Source organism: Esox lucius, chromosome 1, assembly GCF_011004845.1.
Source record: "Esox lucius isolate fEsoLuc1 chromosome 1, fEsoLuc1.pri, whole genome shotgun sequence".
Classification (NCBI taxonomy): domain Eukaryota; kingdom Metazoa; phylum Chordata; class Actinopteri; order Esociformes; family Esocidae; genus Esox; species Esox lucius.
Window position 1 is genome coordinate 19,570,924 of NC_047569.1, and position 22,424 is coordinate 19,593,347.

General features: G+C 42.5%; 1 protein-coding gene across 2 annotated transcripts in view; it reads left to right on the forward strand.

Moving 5' to 3' along the window:
- gramd1bb (GRAM domain containing 1Bb) overlaps positions 1 to 22,424 on the forward strand; it is an 89,225-nt gene that overhangs the window by 31,553 nt on the left and 35,248 nt on the right. For both annotated transcript variants that reach the window (XM_020051715.3, XM_020051754.3), the window contains exon 2: positions 14,862 to 15,072. In XM_020051715.3, the coding sequence (XP_019907274.2) occupies positions 14,862 to 15,072 (211 nt within the window). The remainder of the gene's footprint in view (positions 1 to 14,861; positions 15,073 to 22,424) is intronic.

Below are 22,424 nucleotides of genomic sequence, written 5' to 3' on the forward strand. Positions count from 1 at the left end.
ATCTCACGATACATGGCCCCATTCATTCTTTCCTTTACACGGATCAGTCGTCCTGGTCCCTTTGCAGAAAAATAGCCCCAAAGCATGATGCACAGTAGGTATGGTGTTCTTTGGATGCAACTCAGCATTCTTTCTCCTCCAAACACGACGAGTGGAGTTTTTACCAAAAAGTTCTATTTTGGTTTCATCTGACCATATGACATTCTCCCAATCCTCTTCTGGACCATCCAAATGCTCTCTAGCAAACCTCAGACGGGCCTGGACATGTACTGGCTTAAGCAGGGGGACATGTCTGGCACTGCAGGATTTGAATCCCTGGCGGCATAGTGTGTTACTGATGGTAGCCTTTGTTACTTTGGTCCCAGCTCTCTGCAGGTCATTCACTAGGTCCCCCTGTGTGGTTCTGGGATTTTTGCTCACCGTTCTTGTGATCATTTTGACCCCATGGGGTGAGATCTTGCGTGGAGCCCCAGATCTAGGGAGATTATCAGTAGTCTTGTATGTCTTCCATTTTCTTGTTATTGCTCCCACAGTTGATTTCTTCACACCAAGCTGCTTACTTATTGCAGATTCAGTCTTCCCAGCCTGGTGCAGGTGTACAATTTTGTTTCTGGTGTCCTTTCGACAGCTCTTTGGTCTTGGCCATAGTGGAGTTTGGAGTGTGACTGTTTGAGGTTGAGGACAGGTGTCTTCCCTGCGTTTGTTAAAGCGGAAGGTTTATGGGATCTTAAAAGTAATAATTTCAACATAACTACATTTTTTGATTATGTATGTTGACTATTTGAAATATTGATAGATAACCATGTACAATTTGAATGAAGCCTATATGGCCTATTTTCATTAACAAAATAAAAACAAAATGTTGCCTATATAGACTACTTAACATAAAATACAATATTTCTTAGAACAAAAAACACACAAAAGGGTCATGATTTTGTTCTTATTGTACTGCCTGTACCGAGACATTTTGATACCTAAAACGTAATGTGATCTTTATTTCTGTCAAAACCGGAAGATTTTTCCTAGGTTCCCCAATTGTTTCTATATATTATTGTTGAGGTGTCCTAATCAGAATCTCTAAAAGACCTGATCTGACATTTTTTCTTCCAGCATACAGCCAGGGCATTATGAAAGGTGGTTTATTCCTGCTAAATTCATTGTTGCTGATTCTCGTTCACAATAACTACGAATTCATACATCATAGGCATAAGCCTAATGATAAGCTACTTTATCTACAAATTAACCTGTAAGCACCTCCATTTTGCACCTGTGTGTTTTATGAGTATTTTTTTAGCAAACTTAATGACAGCTCAATCACCTATATGGAAATGATATGGCAATATAAGTATGTAACATATATGTCTTATATGAGCATATATTTTGTAAACATATATTTGGTTTGATCAACACATATGTACATATATGTCAAAATATACAAGAACTGGAAGTTTTTTTTATATATGTCAGATTGAAATATGGAGTTAAAATATATGATCATGCATTTTAAAATATATGTCAAGTCTTTTAATGTACATGGCCATATATTAGATTTCCATATGGGCAACAAGCTGAGCAGCACACAAGTATGCTACAGATGCATGCCCTGCAAAGTCTCAGTATAGACACAGGTGAGTTGATTGCTGATCGTTGCTGCTACAATTGGATTCGCAGAGAAACTCTTCCACACACCACACACACAAATGAAACTGCACCTGCATTTTCGTTACCCATACAGTAGGTCTCTCGTGCTGAACTCTCCAATTGTTTTTTTCAAATGCATTTTGTGTTAATCAGAATCATTTGACAACAAGGGATCAAGGTAGTTATATTTTCCATCGACTTTGTTGAGGCAATATTGTAATGGAAGTTATTTTGGGCATTGATTATAGTAAGTATACTAGCATACTTAAAATGTTACTAAAAAGATATTTTGAGCTCTTGGTGTTGATCGATTTTAACAGGAAATTACAGGGTCAGAGACAAATTAATTAAACTACCTTGCTAATAATAATAGATAATACACATTGTTGCAATATATATGAGTTTCTTACCAGCAAACATTGGGTTTGAAGCTTCTCTCCTTCGCCTCAACTCTCCACACGCACATGGAAATTGCTTCCAAATCTGTTTCTCCCATGCATACATACAGTGGGGAGAACAAGTGTTTGATACACTGCTGATTTTGCAGGTTTTCCTACTTACAAAGCATGTAGAAGTTTGAAATCCAGAAAATCACATTGTATGATTTTTAAATAATTAATTTGCATTTTATTGCATGACATAAGTATTTGATCACCTACCAACCAGTAAGAATTCCGTCTCTCACAGACCTGTTTGTTTTTTTTGAAGAAGCCCTCCTGTTCTCCACTCATTACAACCCCAAGAACACCATCCCAACCGTGAAGCATGGAGGGGAAAATATCATTCTTTGGGGATGCTTTTCTGCAAAAGGGACAGGACGACTGCACTTCAATGCTCTTAAGCAAGTAAGAGCATTGAAGATGGGTCGTGGCTGGGTCTTCCAGCATGACAAGGACCCCGAAACACACAGCCAGGGAAACTAAGGAATGGCTCCGTAAGATGCATCTCAATGTCCTGGAGTGTCATAGCCAGTCTCCAGACCAAAATCTTTGGAGGGAGCTGAAAGTCCATATTGCCCAGCGACAGCCCCGAAACCTGAAGGATCTGGAGAAGGTCTGTATGGAGGAGTGGGCCAAAATCCCTGCTGCAGTATATGCAAACCTGGTCAAGAACTACAGGAAACGTATGATCTCTGTAATCTCTGTAATGCAAACAAAGGTTTATGTACTAAATATTAAGTTCTGCTTTTCTGATGTATCAGATACATATGTCATGCAATAAAAATGCAAATTAATTACTTACAAATTATACAATGTGATGTTCTGGATTTTTGTTTTAGATTCTGTCTCTCACAGTTGAAATGTACTTATGATAAAAATTACAGACCTCTACATGCTTTGTAAGTAAGAAAACCTTCTTACAAAGCAGGTTTTATCTAGGAACATTGACAGGAGTCTCACTCCTATAGCCTTAACATGAGATAGGGTGCAGGGCAGGCTATTGCCACTGTGACTCGTTCCAGGCTGAGAAAAGTTAAACAAGGTAGTGCTAACAAAAACAACCTTATTAAGATAAAGCCTTCCTCCACCTCGGTCACAAATAATTATTGCATCATTTCGCATCTCAAAATGGAACTCCTAAATGTTAGATCCCTTGCTCCAAAGGCAGTTGCAGTAAATGAATTAATCTCTGATCATAAACTAGATGTTATTGGTTTATGTGAACGTGGCTAAAGCCTAATGAATTCATTGCCTTAAATGAGGCCTCTCCTCCTGGTTATACTAGTGATCATATCCCTCGTGCATCCCGAAAAGGAGGGGGTGTTGCTAATATTTATGACAGTAAATATAAATTTACTCTCAAACACATCACTGAGTTTCATTCTTTTGAAGTTTTACTCATGAAAGTTAACAAGGCCGATAAATCGTTTTACATTGCTACTATTTATAGGCCCCCTGGGCTAAACACAATGTTCCTCAATGAGTTTCCAGAATTATTGTCTAACCTTGTAGTCATGACAGATAGTATTAAAATGTTTGGCGATTTCAATATTCATATGGAAAAGTCCAATGATCCTCTTCAAAAAGCCTTCGAAGCCATAATTGACTCAATGGGTTTCATCCAACATGTCTCAGGTCCAACACATTGCCACAATTACACCTTAGATTTAGTCCTGTCACGAGAAATAGATATTGTAGATCTAATAATTCCCACCCAAAATCCTGGATTATCGGATCACTGTCTTATTATATTTACCGTTAAAACAAGAAATCCACTTGCTCAATGTGTTTCAAAAGCTGTACTATAATTTCTCGGACTACCAATCAATTCCTTGATATTCGCTCATTAACGACAGAGTAAATAAATCGATAAATGATCAAATCGAGGATCTAAACTCAATACTGCAAAATACATTAGACACAGTTGCACCACTAAAAACTAAAGAAATATTAAACAAGAAACTTGCTCCCTGGTACACAGACAATACTAGAGCACTTAAGCAAGAGTCCAGAAAATTGGAGCAAAAGTAGCGCTCCACCAAGTTGGAAGTATTCAGACTTGCCTGAATAGACACTACAATACACTACAATACTGAAAATCACTCACGTCTGCTTGATCAGCTTATTTCTCCAACCTGATTGAGGTGAACAAAAATAATCCAACATTTCTCTTTGCTACAGTTGCAAAGTTAACAAAAAAGCAAAGCTTAGCAAGTGAAGTGGGTCTTCACTTTAGTTGTAATGAATACATGAACTACTTTGATGAAAAGATCATCATCATTAGAAAACAAATAACTGACTCCTCCTTAAATGGTTATGGTCCTCAAAATCTCAGTTATCCAAAAAATGTCCTGAACATCCCTGACCAGGTGTCAATGGGGACACTTGAATTTTTTGATACCGTATCGTTCGACACATTTACTAAATTTGTAATGAGTTCTAAACAAACAAACTCTCAGCTAGACCCGATTCCAACAAAATTAATTAAGGAGCTATTTTCTGTGCTAGGTCAGCCAATGCTGAACATAATAAATTGCTCCCTTTCCTCCGGATGTGTACCAAACTCACAAAAAATAGCGGAAATTAAGCCTCTTCTAAAAAAATCTAATCTGGATCCCGACATATTAAACAATTATAGGCCAATATTGAACCTCCCGTTCCTCACAAAAATCTTAGAAAAATGTGTTTCTCAACAACTGAATGCCTTCCTAAAGACAAATAACATTTATGAAATACTCCAGTCCGATCCCATCATAGTACTCAGACTGCACTCGTGAAGGTAACAAATGACCTTCTAATGGCCTCAGACAAAGGTTCCGCATACGTCCTGTTGACACTATTGATCACTCCCTTCTCTTAGAGAGACTAGAAACCCTTATTGGGCTACGTGGACATGTTCTAGCCTGCTTCAAATCTTATTTATCTGAAAAATATCAGTTTGTTAGTGTGGATGGCATATCCTCTGAGTCAAAAGTATGCTTTGGTGTTCCTCAAGGTTCGGTTCTGGGCCCACTATTGTTCTCACTATATATGCTCCCTCTGGGCGATGTAATCCGAAATCAGAATGTAAACTTTCACTGTTATGCTGATGACACACAGTTATATATTTCAATGAAGCATGGAGAAGCCCCTAAATTAGCTACTTTGGAAGCATGCGTTTCAGATATTAGGAAGTGGATGACAGATAATGTCTTGCTCTTAGACTCAAGGAAAACAGAAATGCTCGTTTTAGGACCCAAAAAACAAAGAGCGTTGTTAGCAGATCTCACTGTGAACCTCGACAGCTGCATGGTCGTATCCCAAAAAACTGTAAAAAACCTTGGCGTTACCTTTGACCCTGTCCTCTCCTTTGATGAACATATAAAATATGTCTCAAGAGTTGCTTATTTTCATCTTTGAGATAAGAAACTTTCTACCAAAAACTGATGCAGAAAAATGTATCCATGCTTTCGTTACATCTAGACTACCATACCATACCATCTTCTTCCGCTTATCCGGGTCGCGGGGGCATAGTCCCTCCAGCGTGTCCTAGGTCTTCCCCGGGGTCTCCTCCCGGTGGGACGGGACCGGAACACCTTCCCAGGAAGGCGTTCCGGAGGCATCCAAAACAGATGCCCAAGCCACCTCAGCTGACCCCTCTCGATGTGGAAGAGCAGCGGCTCTACTCTGAGCTCCTCCCGGGTGACCGAGCTTCTCACCCTATCTCTAAGGGATCGCCCAGCCACCCTGCGGAGAAAGCTCATTTCGGCCGCAAGTATCCGGGATCTTGTCCTTTCGGTCATGACCCAAAGCTCATGACCATAGGTGAGAGTAGGAACGTAGATTGACCAGTAAATCGAGAGCTTCGCCTTGCGGCTCAGCTCTTTCTTCACCACGACAGACCGATACATCAACCGCATTACTGCAGAAGCTGCACCGATCCGTCTGTCAACCTCCCGTTCCTTCCTTCCCTCACTCGTGAACAGGACCCCTAGATACTTAAACTCCTCCACTTGAGGCAGGCACTCTCCACCAACCTGAAGTGGGCAAGTCACCCTTTTCCGACTGAGGACCATGGCCTCGGATTTGGAGGTACTGATTTTCATCCCCACCGCTTCACACTCGGCTGCAAACTGTCCAAGTGCATGCTGAAGGTCCTGGCTTGAAGGGGCCAACACGACAACATCATCCGCAAAGAGCAGAGACGAAAGCGTGTGGTCCCCAAACCTGACACCCTCCGGCCCCTGGCTGCACCTAGAAATTCTGTCCATAAAAATTACGAACAGAACCGGTGACAAAGGGCAGCCCTGCCGGAGTCCAACATGCACAGGGAACAAGTCTGACTTACTGCCAGCAATGCGGACCAAGCTCCTGCTTTGGTCGTACAGGGACCTGACAGCCCTTAGCAAGGGACCCAGGACCCCATATTCCCGAAGCACCCTCCACAGGATGTCGCGAGGGACACAGTCGAATGCCTTCTCCAAATCCACAAAACACATGTGGATTGGTTGGGCAAACTCCCATGAACCCTCCATCACCCTGTAGAGGGTATAGAGCTGGTCCAGTGTTCCACGGCCTGGACGAAAACCACACTGTTCCTCCTGAATCCGAGGTTCTACTATCGGCCGTATTCTCCTCTCCAGAACCCTGGCATAGACTTTCCCGGGGAGGCTGAGAAGTGTGATCCCCCAATAGTTGGAACACACCCTCCGGTCCCCCTTCTTAAAAAGAGGGACCACCACCCCGGTCTGCCATCCCAGAGGCACTGTCCCCGACTGCCACGCGATGTTGCACAGGCGTGTCAGCCAAGACAGCCCCACAACATCCAGAGACTTGAGGTACTCAGGGCGGATCTCATCCACCCCCGGTGCCTTGCCACCGAGGAGTTTCTTAACCACCTCTGTGACTTCAGCCCGGGTGATGGACGAGTCCACCTCTGAGCCCTCATCCTCTGCTTCCTCAATGAAAGACGTGACGGCGGGATTGAGGAGATCCTCGAAGTACTCCTTCCACCGCCCGACGACATCCCCAGTTGAGGTCAACAGCTGCCCACCTCTACTGTAAACAGCGTTGGTAGGGCACTGTTTCCCTCTCCTGAGGCGCCGGATGGTTTGCCAGAATGTCTTCGAGGCCAGCCGATAGTCCTTCTCCATGGCCTCACCGAACTCCTCCCAGGCCCGAGTTTTTGCCTCCACAACCACCCGGGCTGCAGTCCGCTTGGCCTGTCGGTACCCGTCAGCTGCCTCAGGAGTCCCACAAGCCAACCAGGCCTGATAGGACTCCTTCTTCAGCTTGACTGCATCCCTTACTACCGGTGTCCACCACTGGGTTCGGGGATTGCCGCCTCGACAGGCACCGGAGACCTTACGGCCACAGCTCAGAGCGGCCGCTTCGACAATGGCGGTGGAGAACATGGTCCACTCGGACTCAATATCTCCAACCTCCCTCGGGATCCAGTCGAAGCTCTGCCGGAGGTGGGAGTTAAAGATCTCTCTGACAGGAGACTCTGCCAGACGACCCTTACAGTACGCTTGGGCCTGCCGAGTCTGTCCAGCTTCCTCCCCCGCCATCGGATCCAAATCACAACCAGGTGGTGATCAGTTGACAGCTCCGCCCCTCTCTTCACCCGAGTGTCCGAGACATACGGCCGCAGGTCAGATGAAACGACAACAAAGTCGATCATCGACCTGCGGCCTAGGGTGTCCTGGTGCCACGTGCACTGATGGACACCCTTATGCTTGAACATGGTGTTCGTTATGGACAAACTGTGACTAGCACAGAAGTCCAAGAACTGAACACCGCTCGGGTTCGGATCAGGGGGGCCGTTCCTCCCAATCACGCCCCCCCCAGGTGTCAATGTCGTTGCCCACGTGGGCGTTGAAGTCCCCCAGTAGAACGATAGAGTCCCCAGTCGGAGCACTTTCCAGCACCCCTCCCAGAGACTCCAAGAAGGTCGGGTACTCTGCACTGCCGTTTGGCCCGTAGGCACAAAAAACAGTGAGAGACCTATCCCCAACCCGTAGGCGCAGGGAAACGACGTCCCTAGAGCTAGTTTCCGTGTCCAGGGATCGGGTTGTCTAGGCCCGATCGGGTTGTCAACTGCCGCCCGATCCTCTCTGCACCGGCCCCTTATGGTCCCTCCTGTGGGTGGTGAGCCCACGGGAGGGCGGCCCCATGTCGCTCGTTTCGGGCTGGGCCCGGCCGGGCCCCATGGGGAATGGCCCGGCCACCACAGGACACAAAATCTTCACAGGACGTCACAGGACACAAAATCTTTTTCATCATTAAGGGGTTTTTGATTACTGCAATGCTCTTCTCTCTGGTTATCCATACAAATTAATAAATAAGCTGCTAGAATCCTAACTAGATTTTTTTTTTTGAACACATTACTCCTGTCCGAGCGTCCTTACACTGGCTGCCTGTTAGGGTTAGGGCTGATTTTAAGGTTTTACTCTTAACCTATAAATCAATACATGGACTTGCTCCTACTTAGCTTGCAGAAATGATCCAGCCATACATACCTACATGTAACCTACGATCGCAAGATGCAGGCCTTTTAATTGTTCCTAGAATTTCTAAACAAACAGCTGGCGGCAGGGCCTTTTCTCATAGAGCTCCACTACTGTGGAATGATTTGCCAATTAAGGTTAGAAATGCAAACTCAGTGCAAACTTTCAAGTGTCTACTAAAAACTCATCTCTACAGCACGGTTTATAATTAGGTGTAGCCTGGCCCGGGGGCGTGAATGTGACCAGTAGGCTTGATACTGTCCACCCTTGCTGTCTTGCCAGGTGGGCTCTCGTTGCCACTGAGATGCCCTCCCTCCAATGCCTTTTGGGGGAAGAGTCACTGGCTTGTTGTTGACACTCTGTTGTGCACTTGTGCAATTGGGCTGTACGCTGCTGGCAATACTCTGCCCTCATTCAGGGGGGTTGCGGTTGGTGGGTGTCCCTTTGGTTGATGCCTGGCAATGTGAGTGGATTGATTTCCTAGCTGTTGGGCCCTGTCCGGGGCCTGTAGGTATGGAAGTTTAGGCCATGGCTCTGGATTATCAGCCCCAGGGGGAGGAGATAGATAATGAACAGTAACAAAGACTTTTTCACTAAGCTGTCTGAGGCAAAGGTCAATGCCGGTGTCTTTATCGGACCACAGATAAAGAAAATCCTGGAGTGCATCCTGGAATTCCCCAAGAAGCTCACTAGTAAGAAAAAAGCGTCTTGGAACAGCTTTGTCGCAGTGGTTCGGGCAATCACAAGGCCGAAAACTATGTGGAACTGGTTGAGACTAGTGAAGAACTACGGCACAATGGGCTGTAGGATGTCCCTCAAAATCCATATCCATGTTGGTCATCTTGATAAATTCTAAAAGAACATGGGAGCGTATTCGGAAGAGCAAAGCAAGCGCTTCCACCAGGATATACTGAACTGAATTTAACAAGAACATGATGGGAGACTACATTTGGGGGCTGATTCGTGAAAGTGATTTACAGTTGTTAGAAATCAGCAATTTTGTATAGTGGTTGTAATAATTATCGCATACCTGTTTGTCAAGGGAGAAAGTAATTCAATTATTTATTGCAGCATTAGAAAGTCTTGTTCATGAGGTTACAGGGCTGGTCTTCCTTACACAACCTCAATCTCATCTCCCTCAATCTCTTCTCACTGTAATGTTGGTTACAAGCTGATAAATACATTGAAGGGTGTGTCTACCTATATCAGGTAGACAGTAACCCCCATGCCAAATGGTCAATGTAAACATTCCTGTGGTTATCAGAGTGCAACCTACAGAGAGAATCTAAACAGATAGGTTTCTGTTGTTCTCATTATCTAAGCACATTCTCATCCAATGAAAAGTACATTCATATTGTAATTGTTAATGCTCAGATTCCACACAGTATACTCGTAAACCTCGAAAAACTACTCACTTCTAAATATTTTGTAGTCATTTTTTTATTACTTTAGTAGAAATACATTTTAATTTGGATTCATATGTTATTTTTTTCAGACTTTTGGTGAACAAAAATACACAAATTCGCCAGCAGTACGTACTTCACAATCATCCACGAAGTACATACTTGTAATACGTAGTATCTAGTATGCAATTTGAGATTCAGACATAGGCTTTACCATAGCTGGGCACAATTATTTAAAAAGCTAACTTTAAACCATTAATTCGTTCACCAAAAAGTTTACTTTGATAACCGTTAATCAGTTAAATCGTAAAAAATGTAACGGAAGTTAGAGATAAATGTTAATGTTAATTTTATTATAAAACAACTGTTTTTTGCTCTATAAACACCTAAAACATCTAACAAAATGTGAAAAATAAGCAGTTTTGGGGTATTTTTAAGGGCTTGTATTTGTTATTTTTGCTGGACCGCGTAAGCGGAGCCTGCCAAGAACAGCGAATGTCTCTTATTGAGTGACTACTGTTGTGGAAAACTGTTCTGTTTTTCCCCGCCAACAATCTCAAACAACTCAGTGAACTCAATAGTACACTTTATTAAGGTAATTAAACCATGGTGGTCTGCAGAGCAACTAACCCATGTTGGTCTGAAGAACTACTGACTTCCAAGCATCGGGGACACACTTTTATACAGTATGGTTATACAATGATATTAGGCCTTCCAGTTATGCTAATCTCTGGGTGGATCCTTCCCGATTCTTTCACCATTGTTTCACAACCCTCTGGGATCCACCCCCCAAACCACTGTTAGGAAATATTGGTAGCATGATGGTTACGTGATTTCTCTCATTCTCCCAAGATTTTCCCAAGAGAGTCAAGGACACAGGTCCTTCTGTTCTCAATATGAGATAAAAACCACAACCACTCATTGTACTGATCATGGGAACAGTAGTGGAGCCAGGAACGGATAAGAAAAACATCTAAGTGTGAAAGATAAGCAGTTTTGGGATATTTTTAAGGGCTTGCATTTTTTATTTTTTTTACTGTACCTGCTAGAAGCTCACATTTTTTTTCATTGGATCCCTGACTTCCTGACTAAATAGAATTACATTACTGTCAGGCTGGAGTAGGAATGAGGAGCTGGAAACCGAAGTTGTACTAGATAACTGTATTATAATAGTGAGAATAATGACGTAGCATGACAATGCTCTTGGTAGGTGAGAAAATAACACACAAAGACAGGGGAAGCAGAGGGAACGTATATACTGGGGGGAATGATTAGAATGAGGACCAGGTGCGCTAAACAAGACAACAGGTGAAATGAATGAATGAGATGGGCGGTGGTGTTAGAAGACCGGTGACGTCAACCGCTGGAGCCTGCCTGATGCAGGGGGAGGAGAGGCAGCAGAGGGCGCAGTCATCACAATTACATTAGTCCTTTTCCGTAAAGGCGAGGAAACGTAAATAGACATTGAATTGAATTTACTACATTTTTGGAAGGTGTCGTCTCAGCATAACAATGAATAGGCAATCCATTTCACATGTACTGTATTTGAGGGCCATGATGTTTAAAACACATGAATAGCTGCTCGCAAGTAATACAAGGGTTCCCGAGTGTTTTCACACTCTTCTTTTGGGAGTCAGTGATTTGTAGATCAGTTTATGAACATTGTTGATAGTAACATATTGCCATAAACAACAACCTTGGAGCTATCAGGCAGTTAAAGGAGCTTGAATGTTGTTTTTTATTGCATAGGTTTCAAACAACTAGTAAAAGTTTTTTTATCTAACTGAGCAAAACATAATTTACAACAGTGGAGTCAAACTCTCTCCATGCAGGATCTAGTGCCAGGGTAGGCAACACAATTGGTAACATATTTTAAAAAACAACACAGCCTTAATTAATTAACTCTTAATTAATGAATTAAGTTAAAATGAGGTGCAAAAACCCGGTTTCTAGTAAATAGTAAATATTCTAAAACTTCTCTTTGTTTTATTATGTTTTAGTACAACTATTGTACAATAATTATTTTTCTTAATCACCACTCCAATTCATCCCAAAGGTGTACAGTGGGGTGAGGTCAGGGCTCTGTGCAGACCACTCAAGTTCCTCCACACCAACCTCATCAAACCATTTCTTTATGAACCTGCTTTGCGCACAGAGGCCCAGTCATGCTGGAACAGGAGACTGCTTTCCCCAAACTGCCTCCACCAAACTGCCTCCACCAAACTAAAATTGGTAATATGCATTCTAGTAGGTAGCGTTTTCCTGGCATAGGCAGCTCTGGTATGGCAGAAATTTAACAAACTGACTTGTGGCAAAGGTGGCATTCTCTGACAGTGCCAAGTCACTGAGCTCTTCAGTACAACCCATTGTAATGCCAATGTTTATCTATGGCTCTGTGCTGGATTTTATGCATATGCAGGCTGAAACACCTGAACTCAATAATTAGTAGGAGTGTTCACATACTGTTGGCCATATTGTGTATATTTTTCTTACTATGAAAGTGAAGGTACAATTTATTTAGGCGACTATATGACTTCTTCACATGCTGATATTGACATTGTTGTATTGAGCAGATTAGTTTTCTTACAACCTGGTTCACTGAGGTAAAAATATATCTAGCCAGTCTGAGAGTGTTGCAGAGATGGTTTTGAATGGGTCACAACAAATTTCTTCAACAAAATTCATTTTGTTTGCTAACTTATGAAAGAAAATGCAGAAAAAGGTCACATTATATAATTCTGTCATATATTTGCTTTATTTATTAATATATAGCTTCGGAAAAAAAGAAAGAGACCACTGCACCTTTTTCTTTCCTTTCCAAAAAAGTCGAAAAGGAAGGTTTTGAGTGAGGAACAGAAGGATTAAAAAGGAGACCACTGCAAATTGAACGCGTCTGTTCTTCACACAAAACTTTCCTTTCACCTTTTTTGGAAAGGAAAGAAAAAGGTGCAGTGGTCTCTTCATTTTTTCCGGAGCTGTATATCCTAGCAATCTGTGGTTTTGTGGAAATAACCTCTTTAATGGAGTAGTTTAAGTTGTGCCTGTTTATTAGGCTGTTACAGAGAAGGTCCTAATCAACCTACATAATGTTAGTACATGTATTATACAGTAAGTAGAGTAATTGCAATGGACATTGTAGAACACACTGTGCCGGGCATGGCGGGCAGGCCTGCACAATAAAGTGGAGTTATTACTCTGCTGTTTCTGATTGAGGAACGTACGCCATCAGCTGTCAATGAAGCAATGGGCTTGCATTACGCCCCATCAAGTAACTGGGCCTGTCCAGCCTGCAGCCACACAGATCACTTACAGGTAGGCCTTTTGTTAGTTCCCTGTCATTTTGAATTAGCTCCTGTCCTGGCTGCTGTTAAGGGGTGCTTAACGCCTGAAGGAGACAGTATCTGATGATGCTCAATCACTCATGCCACTTGATAGGAGCTTTAGTACCAGAGACAGGCAGACATAGCCAGACTTAAAGTCTGTGGATGCATCACATAATTATGTTCCCCACTTTTGATCAAAAGCCAAAGTGTATTCAGACCGGAATAATCCCCCATTTCAGTCTCCTCTTCCAAAACTTGTCTAAGGCAGCATTATTCTCTACCTCAGTACATGCTGTCTGTTGTTATCACCTCAAATGTAGTGCAGTAGCAACAGTCACTCACTCATGGATATTTGAAAGATACAGAAAAGTGATTTAGTCAAAATTATTCTCTACAGTATTTAGTGCTTGTTTTCTCATTTATACAGAAACTGTGAATCATTTTTTAAACCAGGTAACCAGAGAGATTTTGCTTGTCCCATCTTCCACTGTTTATTTGAGGCTGATAGAGGAAAAGGAAGGTGCAACTTTTTGGTTTCTGTTGACTAATAGTAATTCAGCATTTTATGATCTTTTTTTTGATGCACCTAAAATAATTTCTGGTAAATACCGCTGAAACACTATTATTCTGCCCCAGATATATTATTGACAGCTTCAAAAAGGCTATATAAAATACATTGTATTGAGTCTTTCTGCACCACCTGCCTGTGGCAACTAATTGAGCCTGTGCAGCAGTGCAAATAGTCGTAATGTAACGAGGACTATTTGCATTGAATGGGTTTAACCAACTTGCAGTAAGTTGGTTAAACCAATTCATAGAGTCTTCTCTTTCTGGGAGGAAGCATTGGTCCTTAGAATACAGTTAACTTCTCTCCTCCAGAGTTGAGTTGTCTCCAAGACAAGGGCCTTTTGAAGGTTGGTTTGACTGACATATTGTGTATACAGAAAAGGTTGTATCATCGATCTTGTTTTGAGGTTTGCTGTCCCCTAATAAATACTTTTAGGGCATTACGTTTATGTTGCTTATTTTCCATCTGTAATTTCTCCGCAATGATTGATTTACAATGTGACATTATGGTAATGATAAATAATGACAGTAATTTTAACACAATGCATAATAGTAATGAGTGAAACTACACAAAGGAAGAGGTTTAACACCCATCATCGTTGTGGCCCCTAAAGACCATTGTCTTGACCGCTGCCTCTGTATTCTGGCACAAAAGCCTGCCATTGAGAATGCTGTAAAATCTATATAGAAAATCTTGACATCCTGACTTTCCAAGTTTTATGATTTTGTTTATGCATCAAAAGGGGACAATATCTAACAACAACAATTGACAGGGTGTCATGCCAGCTCATACCAGCTCATCCCAGCTCATACCAGCTCATACCAGCTATTGGTTAGTACTGGGATTACTTCCTTTGGAGTTTCGTGATGGACATTCTAAAGTTATTTTAGGAGCTCCTAGAGCAAGGCTCCAGAACAACATCTAATGTTGTTGCCAAACTGTAGCCTTAGATTTAAAAACACTATTAATTAATATTGCCTTTTTCTCTCTCGTTGCAGCCCTGCCAGTAATTCAAACAGGAGCACACCCGCTTGCTCACCTACCCTGCATCCTAAACGTTCACCAACACCCCATAGCCAGGAGCCTGGTGAGAACATGGTGGAGAAGAGCCACTCAGAACACTCTGAGAAGTCCCCTTCCATCCCTGAGCATGTGGTCCAGCGAACGTACTCCCTACAGTCCGCCCGCAGTGGAAACAAGAACTCCAAGGTAAGCGTCAATGTGCAGGCGTGTCTGTCTCTGGGCGCCCCCCTTTCGACTTACAGCACAATAATGGACAGTCATTTTCCACCCATCGCACTACAGGATAGTTCATGATCATAGTCTCAAAAGAAAACTCCTGCAGAATCACTTTTTAAATGTCACAACGAAATAACGGCCTGTCACTTCAGTTCAGCAAGATCATCCATAAACACTGCTTTCAATACATTCTGAAATCAAAATGTCTCTGAGGCAATACAGGGGGATTCATCTTATTCTGTGATAAGATCAATTTGTCATGTTTAACTCTGACATAATGACTTTGATACATTAAAATATTTCCAGTAGTGTCTTATTGTCTACTTGTTGTCTTGTTCTATAACCAATGGTTATTGAGAAGGAGGAAGATGAAGTATAATATCTTGTGAATGGTTATGTCAGCTTTGTGCTCTGCTGCCAATTCCTAGAGTTTTTACCCTATGATACCCAAGCCATGATATGTATTTGCTCATATCGTGTTGCCTACTATATATGACAAAACAACCAATGTGTGTGCGCTGCACTGTGTATGTCTATACTGAGCTTTGACCTAAAAATTTAAGCTTAAAATCAATACAACAAATAGAAAATCCCTGATGGTTTCCATCACCTTTCATTTCTCCCACCAGCGAGCCCAACCACCCTGAGCAACTTCTCATCTCTTATCTCAATATCTCTGTTCTTCTGACAGAGGCTAGGACTGTAGGCGGGTCAAGAGGCTGTAGTGTTGCATCTTGCCCATCAGAATCTGAAGGCAATGTTAGTGTAGGGAAGGATAGGAGTCGCGGACAACAAACACATATGTGCTGCTGGGGGTACTTGAGAACCGGAGTTGGAAACCACTGATCTATGAGACAAGCCTTGCCTTGCACATTCCTGAACTCCATAGTGCTTGTTCTCTCATCTGGTTCACAGCAGTGCTGCTACTTACAGACATGTTTCTCTCCCAGATTGTCTCTGTTTTCATTAGCCTGCTCCGGTGGCAGAGTTTAGCGTTCTCTCCCATGGGTGTGAACCTTAGCCGCGGAGGCCCCCTACCACCACCCCCCCATCGCAAAAGTCTTGCTACCTGATTTCCCTCCCAAAATATAGGTAGATAATAAAAATATTTTATGCTATTCACCCAAAAATGTATGTGCATTTCACATACAATGATGAACAGAAGCTTGTTATTAGGCTACAACAAAACATACCTGCAGTTACAAAACTTCACTGCTAGCTGCTTTTGGACCTGGATCATGAAATCCCCTTTCACTATAAGCTGCAATGCTTCTCCTGTCTTGTAATGTCAGATCTTTCAATTCTTTCTTGCTTATGCTGCTCAACAACTTTACTAAAGATGTTTCTCAAGGGCACATATCATTTATAATGTATTGCTTTTCTTTCCTTTGAGGGGGAGACATATTTACGTTGCATTTTTATGTTTTGTTTATTTTTCACTGTTCGAACCTCAACAAATGAGCCAACAAATTCTGACATTATACCCAGGGTTGTCAGATTCACTGACAATATAGGTCCAATCACTAGCAGACTCCACATAAAAACTGCACACTGTCATTAAAAATTGCTCAATTAATCGGGAAAATGTCCAATCTGGCAACACTGGCTACTCTCCCACGGTCACAGATTGGTCGATCATACAAATGCATTAGGCAATCATAAAAAATACAGATGTTTATCACTTCAATGTCAACTAAATAGTATGTAGCAAATTAATCAGAATATAATTATATTCTGCTTGCTCAAATTTTTTCAACCATAAGATCATCTTCTTGGCTGCAGGCACATGCACAGGTAAGGCTCAACCTGGGCAGAGCACATGCCCCTTTGCTATCTATTGCCCTTTCCATGTGACGTGTCCGTCCGCCTTGGTGAATTGCGTCGCGCACACAGACAGGCATGCGTCGTCTGTACACTTTACGCGCGTCACTCACTCCGATGGGCATACGTGGTCCATTTTTTACACGCATCACTCCAACACATCGTCCGTCCGTGTGAGCCGACAACGTTGCCCGCTTTTTTCACATTCAGCACACGCCCCTCGGAAGGGTGCAACGGGTGCTCCGCCACTGGCCTGCTCTATTTCCTCCATCCTTCCAAACCTGAACATGGCCCATTATTGTGTTGAAACCATTTCTCCTCCTTTATTGTGTTGAAACTACTTTTGACACTACTGTGTTGCATGAATAGTTAATCAAGCCTGAGCCAAGAGCTTTCTACACAGGAAGCTCCTTTTCCATGCCTCATACCACGAGCCCTCCTTGAAAGAGAACACATTGTGGGTGCTAGACGCTTTTACTGCTTTTACAGTAAAGCCTTTCAAGGCTGTTGTAAGACATTTTGTCAGTCAATGTTATGCTTTGTTTGACAGTACAGTGCGGGAAGGCAGAAGAAAGTGTTTGCTGAAAGAGTGCTGTGACCGATTTGACCCCACATACATACAGGCGTGTGCCAGGAAGTGGCTTGGCGCACCGGACCAACCAAGGCCACAAGCTATTATAGTTTCTATATTTCCACGTTCAGAAGCACAGCAACTGGGAAGGAGATTTACTAGCCTACTAACAAACATCCCAAATATGCTTTTATGGAACTACAGAAATAAAATAAAGCACAGACATTTGAGAGACCATTTTGGATTTCGATGTGTAGGTTGTTTTCACAGCACAGACACATACCACTCATTTCAAATGGGATGTCATAATAATAGTAATAACAAATATACACCAAATATACACATACGTTAAAAAAAATGTATCTATTATTAAAAAAACGGCATACTAAGGGATATTTGAATATAGATATTCTACAGTGAAGTTCTTTGGGAAGTTCTTCTGTTAATGTAATTCATTATTTTAAATATCTCAACATCCACCAATTCTATTCAATGCCAGTGTTCATAATTTACAACATTTAATTACCACACTCTTGAGTATAGCAATCAGGTAGGCTGTTCTACAACTTTGGAGCAGCAACAGAAAAGTCACAATCTCCTTTACAGTTCAGACTGTGGAACGCACAAAAGCAGTTTGTGGGATCACCTAAGGGTCCTTGAGGAAGAGTGCTGGCTAAGGAGGTCTGAAATATAGGAGGGTGCTGATCCATGTAGGGAATTACAAATAAATAAAATAACCTTAAAATCAATCCTATATTTAACAGGTAGCCAGTGGAGAGAGGCCAGTACAGGAGTGATGCTTTTCTCTTTTTTGTACCTGTTAAAAACATAGCAGCTGTATTTTGAACAAGCTGAAGGTGGGACAAGGAAGACTGACAGATTCCGATATGCAAAAAGTTACAATAGTCCAGACGGGAGGAAATAAACACATAAATAACTGTTTCTAAATCCTTAAAGGAAAGAATGGGTTTCAACTTGGCAATGGCTCGGAGTTGGAAAAAGCTGCCTCTGACAACAGCATTTACTTGTTTATCAAAATTAAGATCTGAATCAAAAATGATCCCAAGATATTTTGCATAGCTATGTACATTGTTGGATTGGGGCCCTAAGTTATTAACAATAACATTGGTGGAATCTGTGGGGCCAAATACAATAACTTCTGTTTTTATATTATTTAATTGAAGAAAGTTTTTAGCTAGCCAGTATTTAACAAATCTCTAAGACAATCAGAGAGTGATTTCTGGGATTTCTTTTCATACATTTTCAGGGGAAGGTACAACTGAGTGTCATCAGCATAGCAATGGTAAGAGATTTTATATTTCTGAAAGATGGAGCCCAAGGGAAGCATATATAACGAGACTAAGATAGGGCCTAGGACAGAGCCTTGAGGTACCCCATAGGTGATTGATGCAGAAGAGCAGAAGTTCCTGATATTTACAGAAAATGTAACCATTCAGTTAACCTGGGCTAAAGAAGGCAGGGTTTCTAGTGGGCTTGATTGGCCCTAATAGTGAGTTTAGGTGTACACATATGGAGCGCGCATACCCCCATTTCTGGTATTCCCTTACGGAAAATACATAAAAACATTTTATACATTTAAAAATAACTAAAATTGGCCACATAAGGAAAATGTAATTAACACATTTTGGATACATCTACAAATAGATTACCAAATGTATGTAAATTATATCAAAATGTTTGTAGATACATAAAAAATATTTGTCGATACATTTGGAAAATACATGTCTAAATGCATTTAATACATTTTAAAAATGTAAATGTACTGTAGCATTTGGCAGGTAGTATTTTAAACCTGTGACGTAGGTCATCCTTTGCTGCAAAAACAGCCCTGACTCATCGAGGCATGGACTCCACTAGACCTCTAAAGGTGTGCTGTGGTATCTGGCACCAAGACGTTAGCAGCAGATCCTTTAAGTCCTGTAAGTTGCAAGGTGGGGCCTCCATGAATCTGACCTGTTTGTCCAGCACATCCCAGAGATGCTCGATTGGATTGAGATCTGGGGAATTTGGAGGCCAAGTCAACACCTTGAACTCGTTATTGTGTTCCTGAACCATTTTTGCTTTGTGGCAGGGCACATTATCCTGCTGAAAGAAGCCAATGCCATCAGGGAATACCGTTGCCATGAAAGGGTGCACATGGTCTGCAACAATGCTCAGGTAGGTGGTACGTGTCAAAGTAACATCCACAAGAATGACAGGACCCAAGGTTTCCCAGCAGAACATTGCCCAAAGCATCACACTGCCTCTGCCGGCTTGACTTCTTCCCATAGTGCATCCTGGTGCCATGTGTTCACCAAGTAAGTGACACTCACGCACCCGGCCATCCATGTGATGAAAAATAAAAAGGTGATTCATCAGACCAAGCCACCTTCTTCTGTTGCTCCGTGGTCCAATTCTGATGCTCACGTGCCCATTGTAGGCACAATCAGCAGTGGACAGGGGTCAGCATGGGCACCCTGATTGGTCTGCAGCTACACAAACTGCAATACACTATGTGCTCTGACACCTTTCTATCAGTACCAGCATAAACTTTTTCAGCAATTTGAGCTACAGTAACTCGTCTGTTGGATCAGACGACATGGGCCAGCCTTTCCCCCCCACGCGCATCAATGAGCCTTGGCCGCACATGACCCTGTTGCTGGTTCCCCGATTTTCCTTCCTTGGACCACTTTTGATAGGTACTGCAGACAGGGAACACCCCACAAGGGCTGCAGTTTTGGAGATGCTATGACCCAGTCATCTAGCCATCACTATTTGATCCTTGTCAAAGTAACTCAGGTCATTACGCATGCCCATCCCACCCAGGTGCCATGGTAACGAGATTATCAGTGATATTCACTTCACCTGTCAGTGGTCACAATGTTATGGCTGATTTGTGTGTTTCAACACCTAAAAGGGATGTCATCAACATGTCACTAATGATTAACATTTTGAAAGTGTTGTTTTTATGTTCAGGTCTGCTGTGAAATTATAAAATATAACAAGTCTTATATGAATGTTATATTGGATGGTGAAGATTAATTGTTTTGAAATACATTTGGACACATTTGAAATGTATTTATACATTTTGACGAACATATAACATATACACAATAAAAGGTGAAATGCATTTTGATACCTGAAATGTATTTTTAATCAAGTGAAATGTATTGGACATACATTCTACATGCATTTTGCATTGCAAAATGTTATTTAATTTCTTCATGGGTTTCCTGGTCATTCATTTTCCTTTTCATCCCAACTACAGTGAGCCACTGAGGAGGCAGGGTTAGTAAAATCTAAGTGACATTGACAGTTACGTTGTTGGTCAATCTGTGTCCAGCACATTTCACAGCACACCCAGTTAGGCCTGTGGTATGGCAGCCTGCCAGCCCTCCCAGGCCCCACGTGAGACCTGCAGTTTACTGAAGTCACATGACCCTGGAACTGTGGGCAGTCAACCAGGCAATATGAGTTTTGTCACACCAGTCTAATGCAATACAGATAACCTGCAAGCAGGCAGGGAGCGAGCAACCTCTCTGCAGAGGATCCAGGCTAGTGGCAAGACTAAGTGCCGTGCCACTTGCCGTGATGGTGGCTCTGCTCACTCTCACACTGTCACCAATCAATGAGGCTGTTCATATAACTATAAACAGCGAGCAGCAGCACAGAGAGAGTTGAAGACCCATCTCAAACCAAAACCTAGAGTTTTGAAAGTAGCAGGGAAGTAGGTTACAATGGACTTCTCAGTCTAAAACTGAATGAAATGAAAACGCTCCACTCCATGGCTTGGCACTACTGGAATGTGAATACTTATGTAGCCTGGTGTTGAAATTACACGTGCAAATAAAACAGCCTTTTCCCCTCTCTTTTTCCCCGATTTTGTCAACCTCTCTTTTTCTGATTTCTAAACCTGATAAAAGTAATCATTTCTTTTTGCTTTTATTTGTCTGGCCTTCAAAAAGAACTCAGTCTAGGTTGCAGGGAACGCCCCTTTTGGCTGGTCATCAGCCATGAGGGGGGCTGCCGTGGTGCAGAAATTGCGGATGAACCGACGGTAGAAATGTGAGAATCCCAAAAAGCATTGCAGTTCTTTTACCGACGTGGGTATAGGCCAGTCACGCACGGCGTTAACCTTCTTCTCATCCGTACTGACTCCACCGGGTGTCAACACAAACCCAAGGAAGCTCACCGTGGTAACATGAAAAGTGCCCTTTTCAGCCTTGACGTATAGCTGGTGCTCCCGTAGTCTCTGCAGGACCCTCTGTACATGCTGTACGTGCTCAGTCAGGGATTTGGAGTAGATGAGAATGTCGTCGATGTTTACAATGACGAATTGGTTGATCATGTTGTGGAATACCTCATTCATGAAGGATTGAAATACTGCTGGGGCATTAGTGAGACCGTAGGGCATGACCAGGTATTCATAATGACCATGAGCGGTGATAAAAGCCCTTTTACACTGGTCCCCCTCGCAAAAGCGGATCACATTATAAGCACTACGTAGGTCCAGTTTGGTGTAGCTAGTGGCCTGACCTACTTGCTCTAAAGTGGCTGGGATCAGAGGAAGGGGAAATTAGTTTTTTATGGTGATGTCATTAAGGGGACTGTAATCTATACACGGCCGAATGACGCCCCATCTTTTTTGCCCACAAAGAAAAATCTGGATGTGGCCGGGGAGCTGGAGGGACATATGTAACCCTGGTCAAGCGCTTCCTCAGTGTATTTCTCCATTGCTTTGTTTTTTGGGGATAGATAATGGATAAATCCTCCCCTTGGGAGGTGAATCCCCGGGGCTATGAGGAGGCAAGCTAGATGCTTTCCTTTTGCTAAACACATCCTCAAATGGGGAATACTTGTGGGGAATGGGCGTGTGGTCAGCCGAAGTAGGGTCTTCAACGGACCTGGCTTTGCAGGTAATTCGGGCACA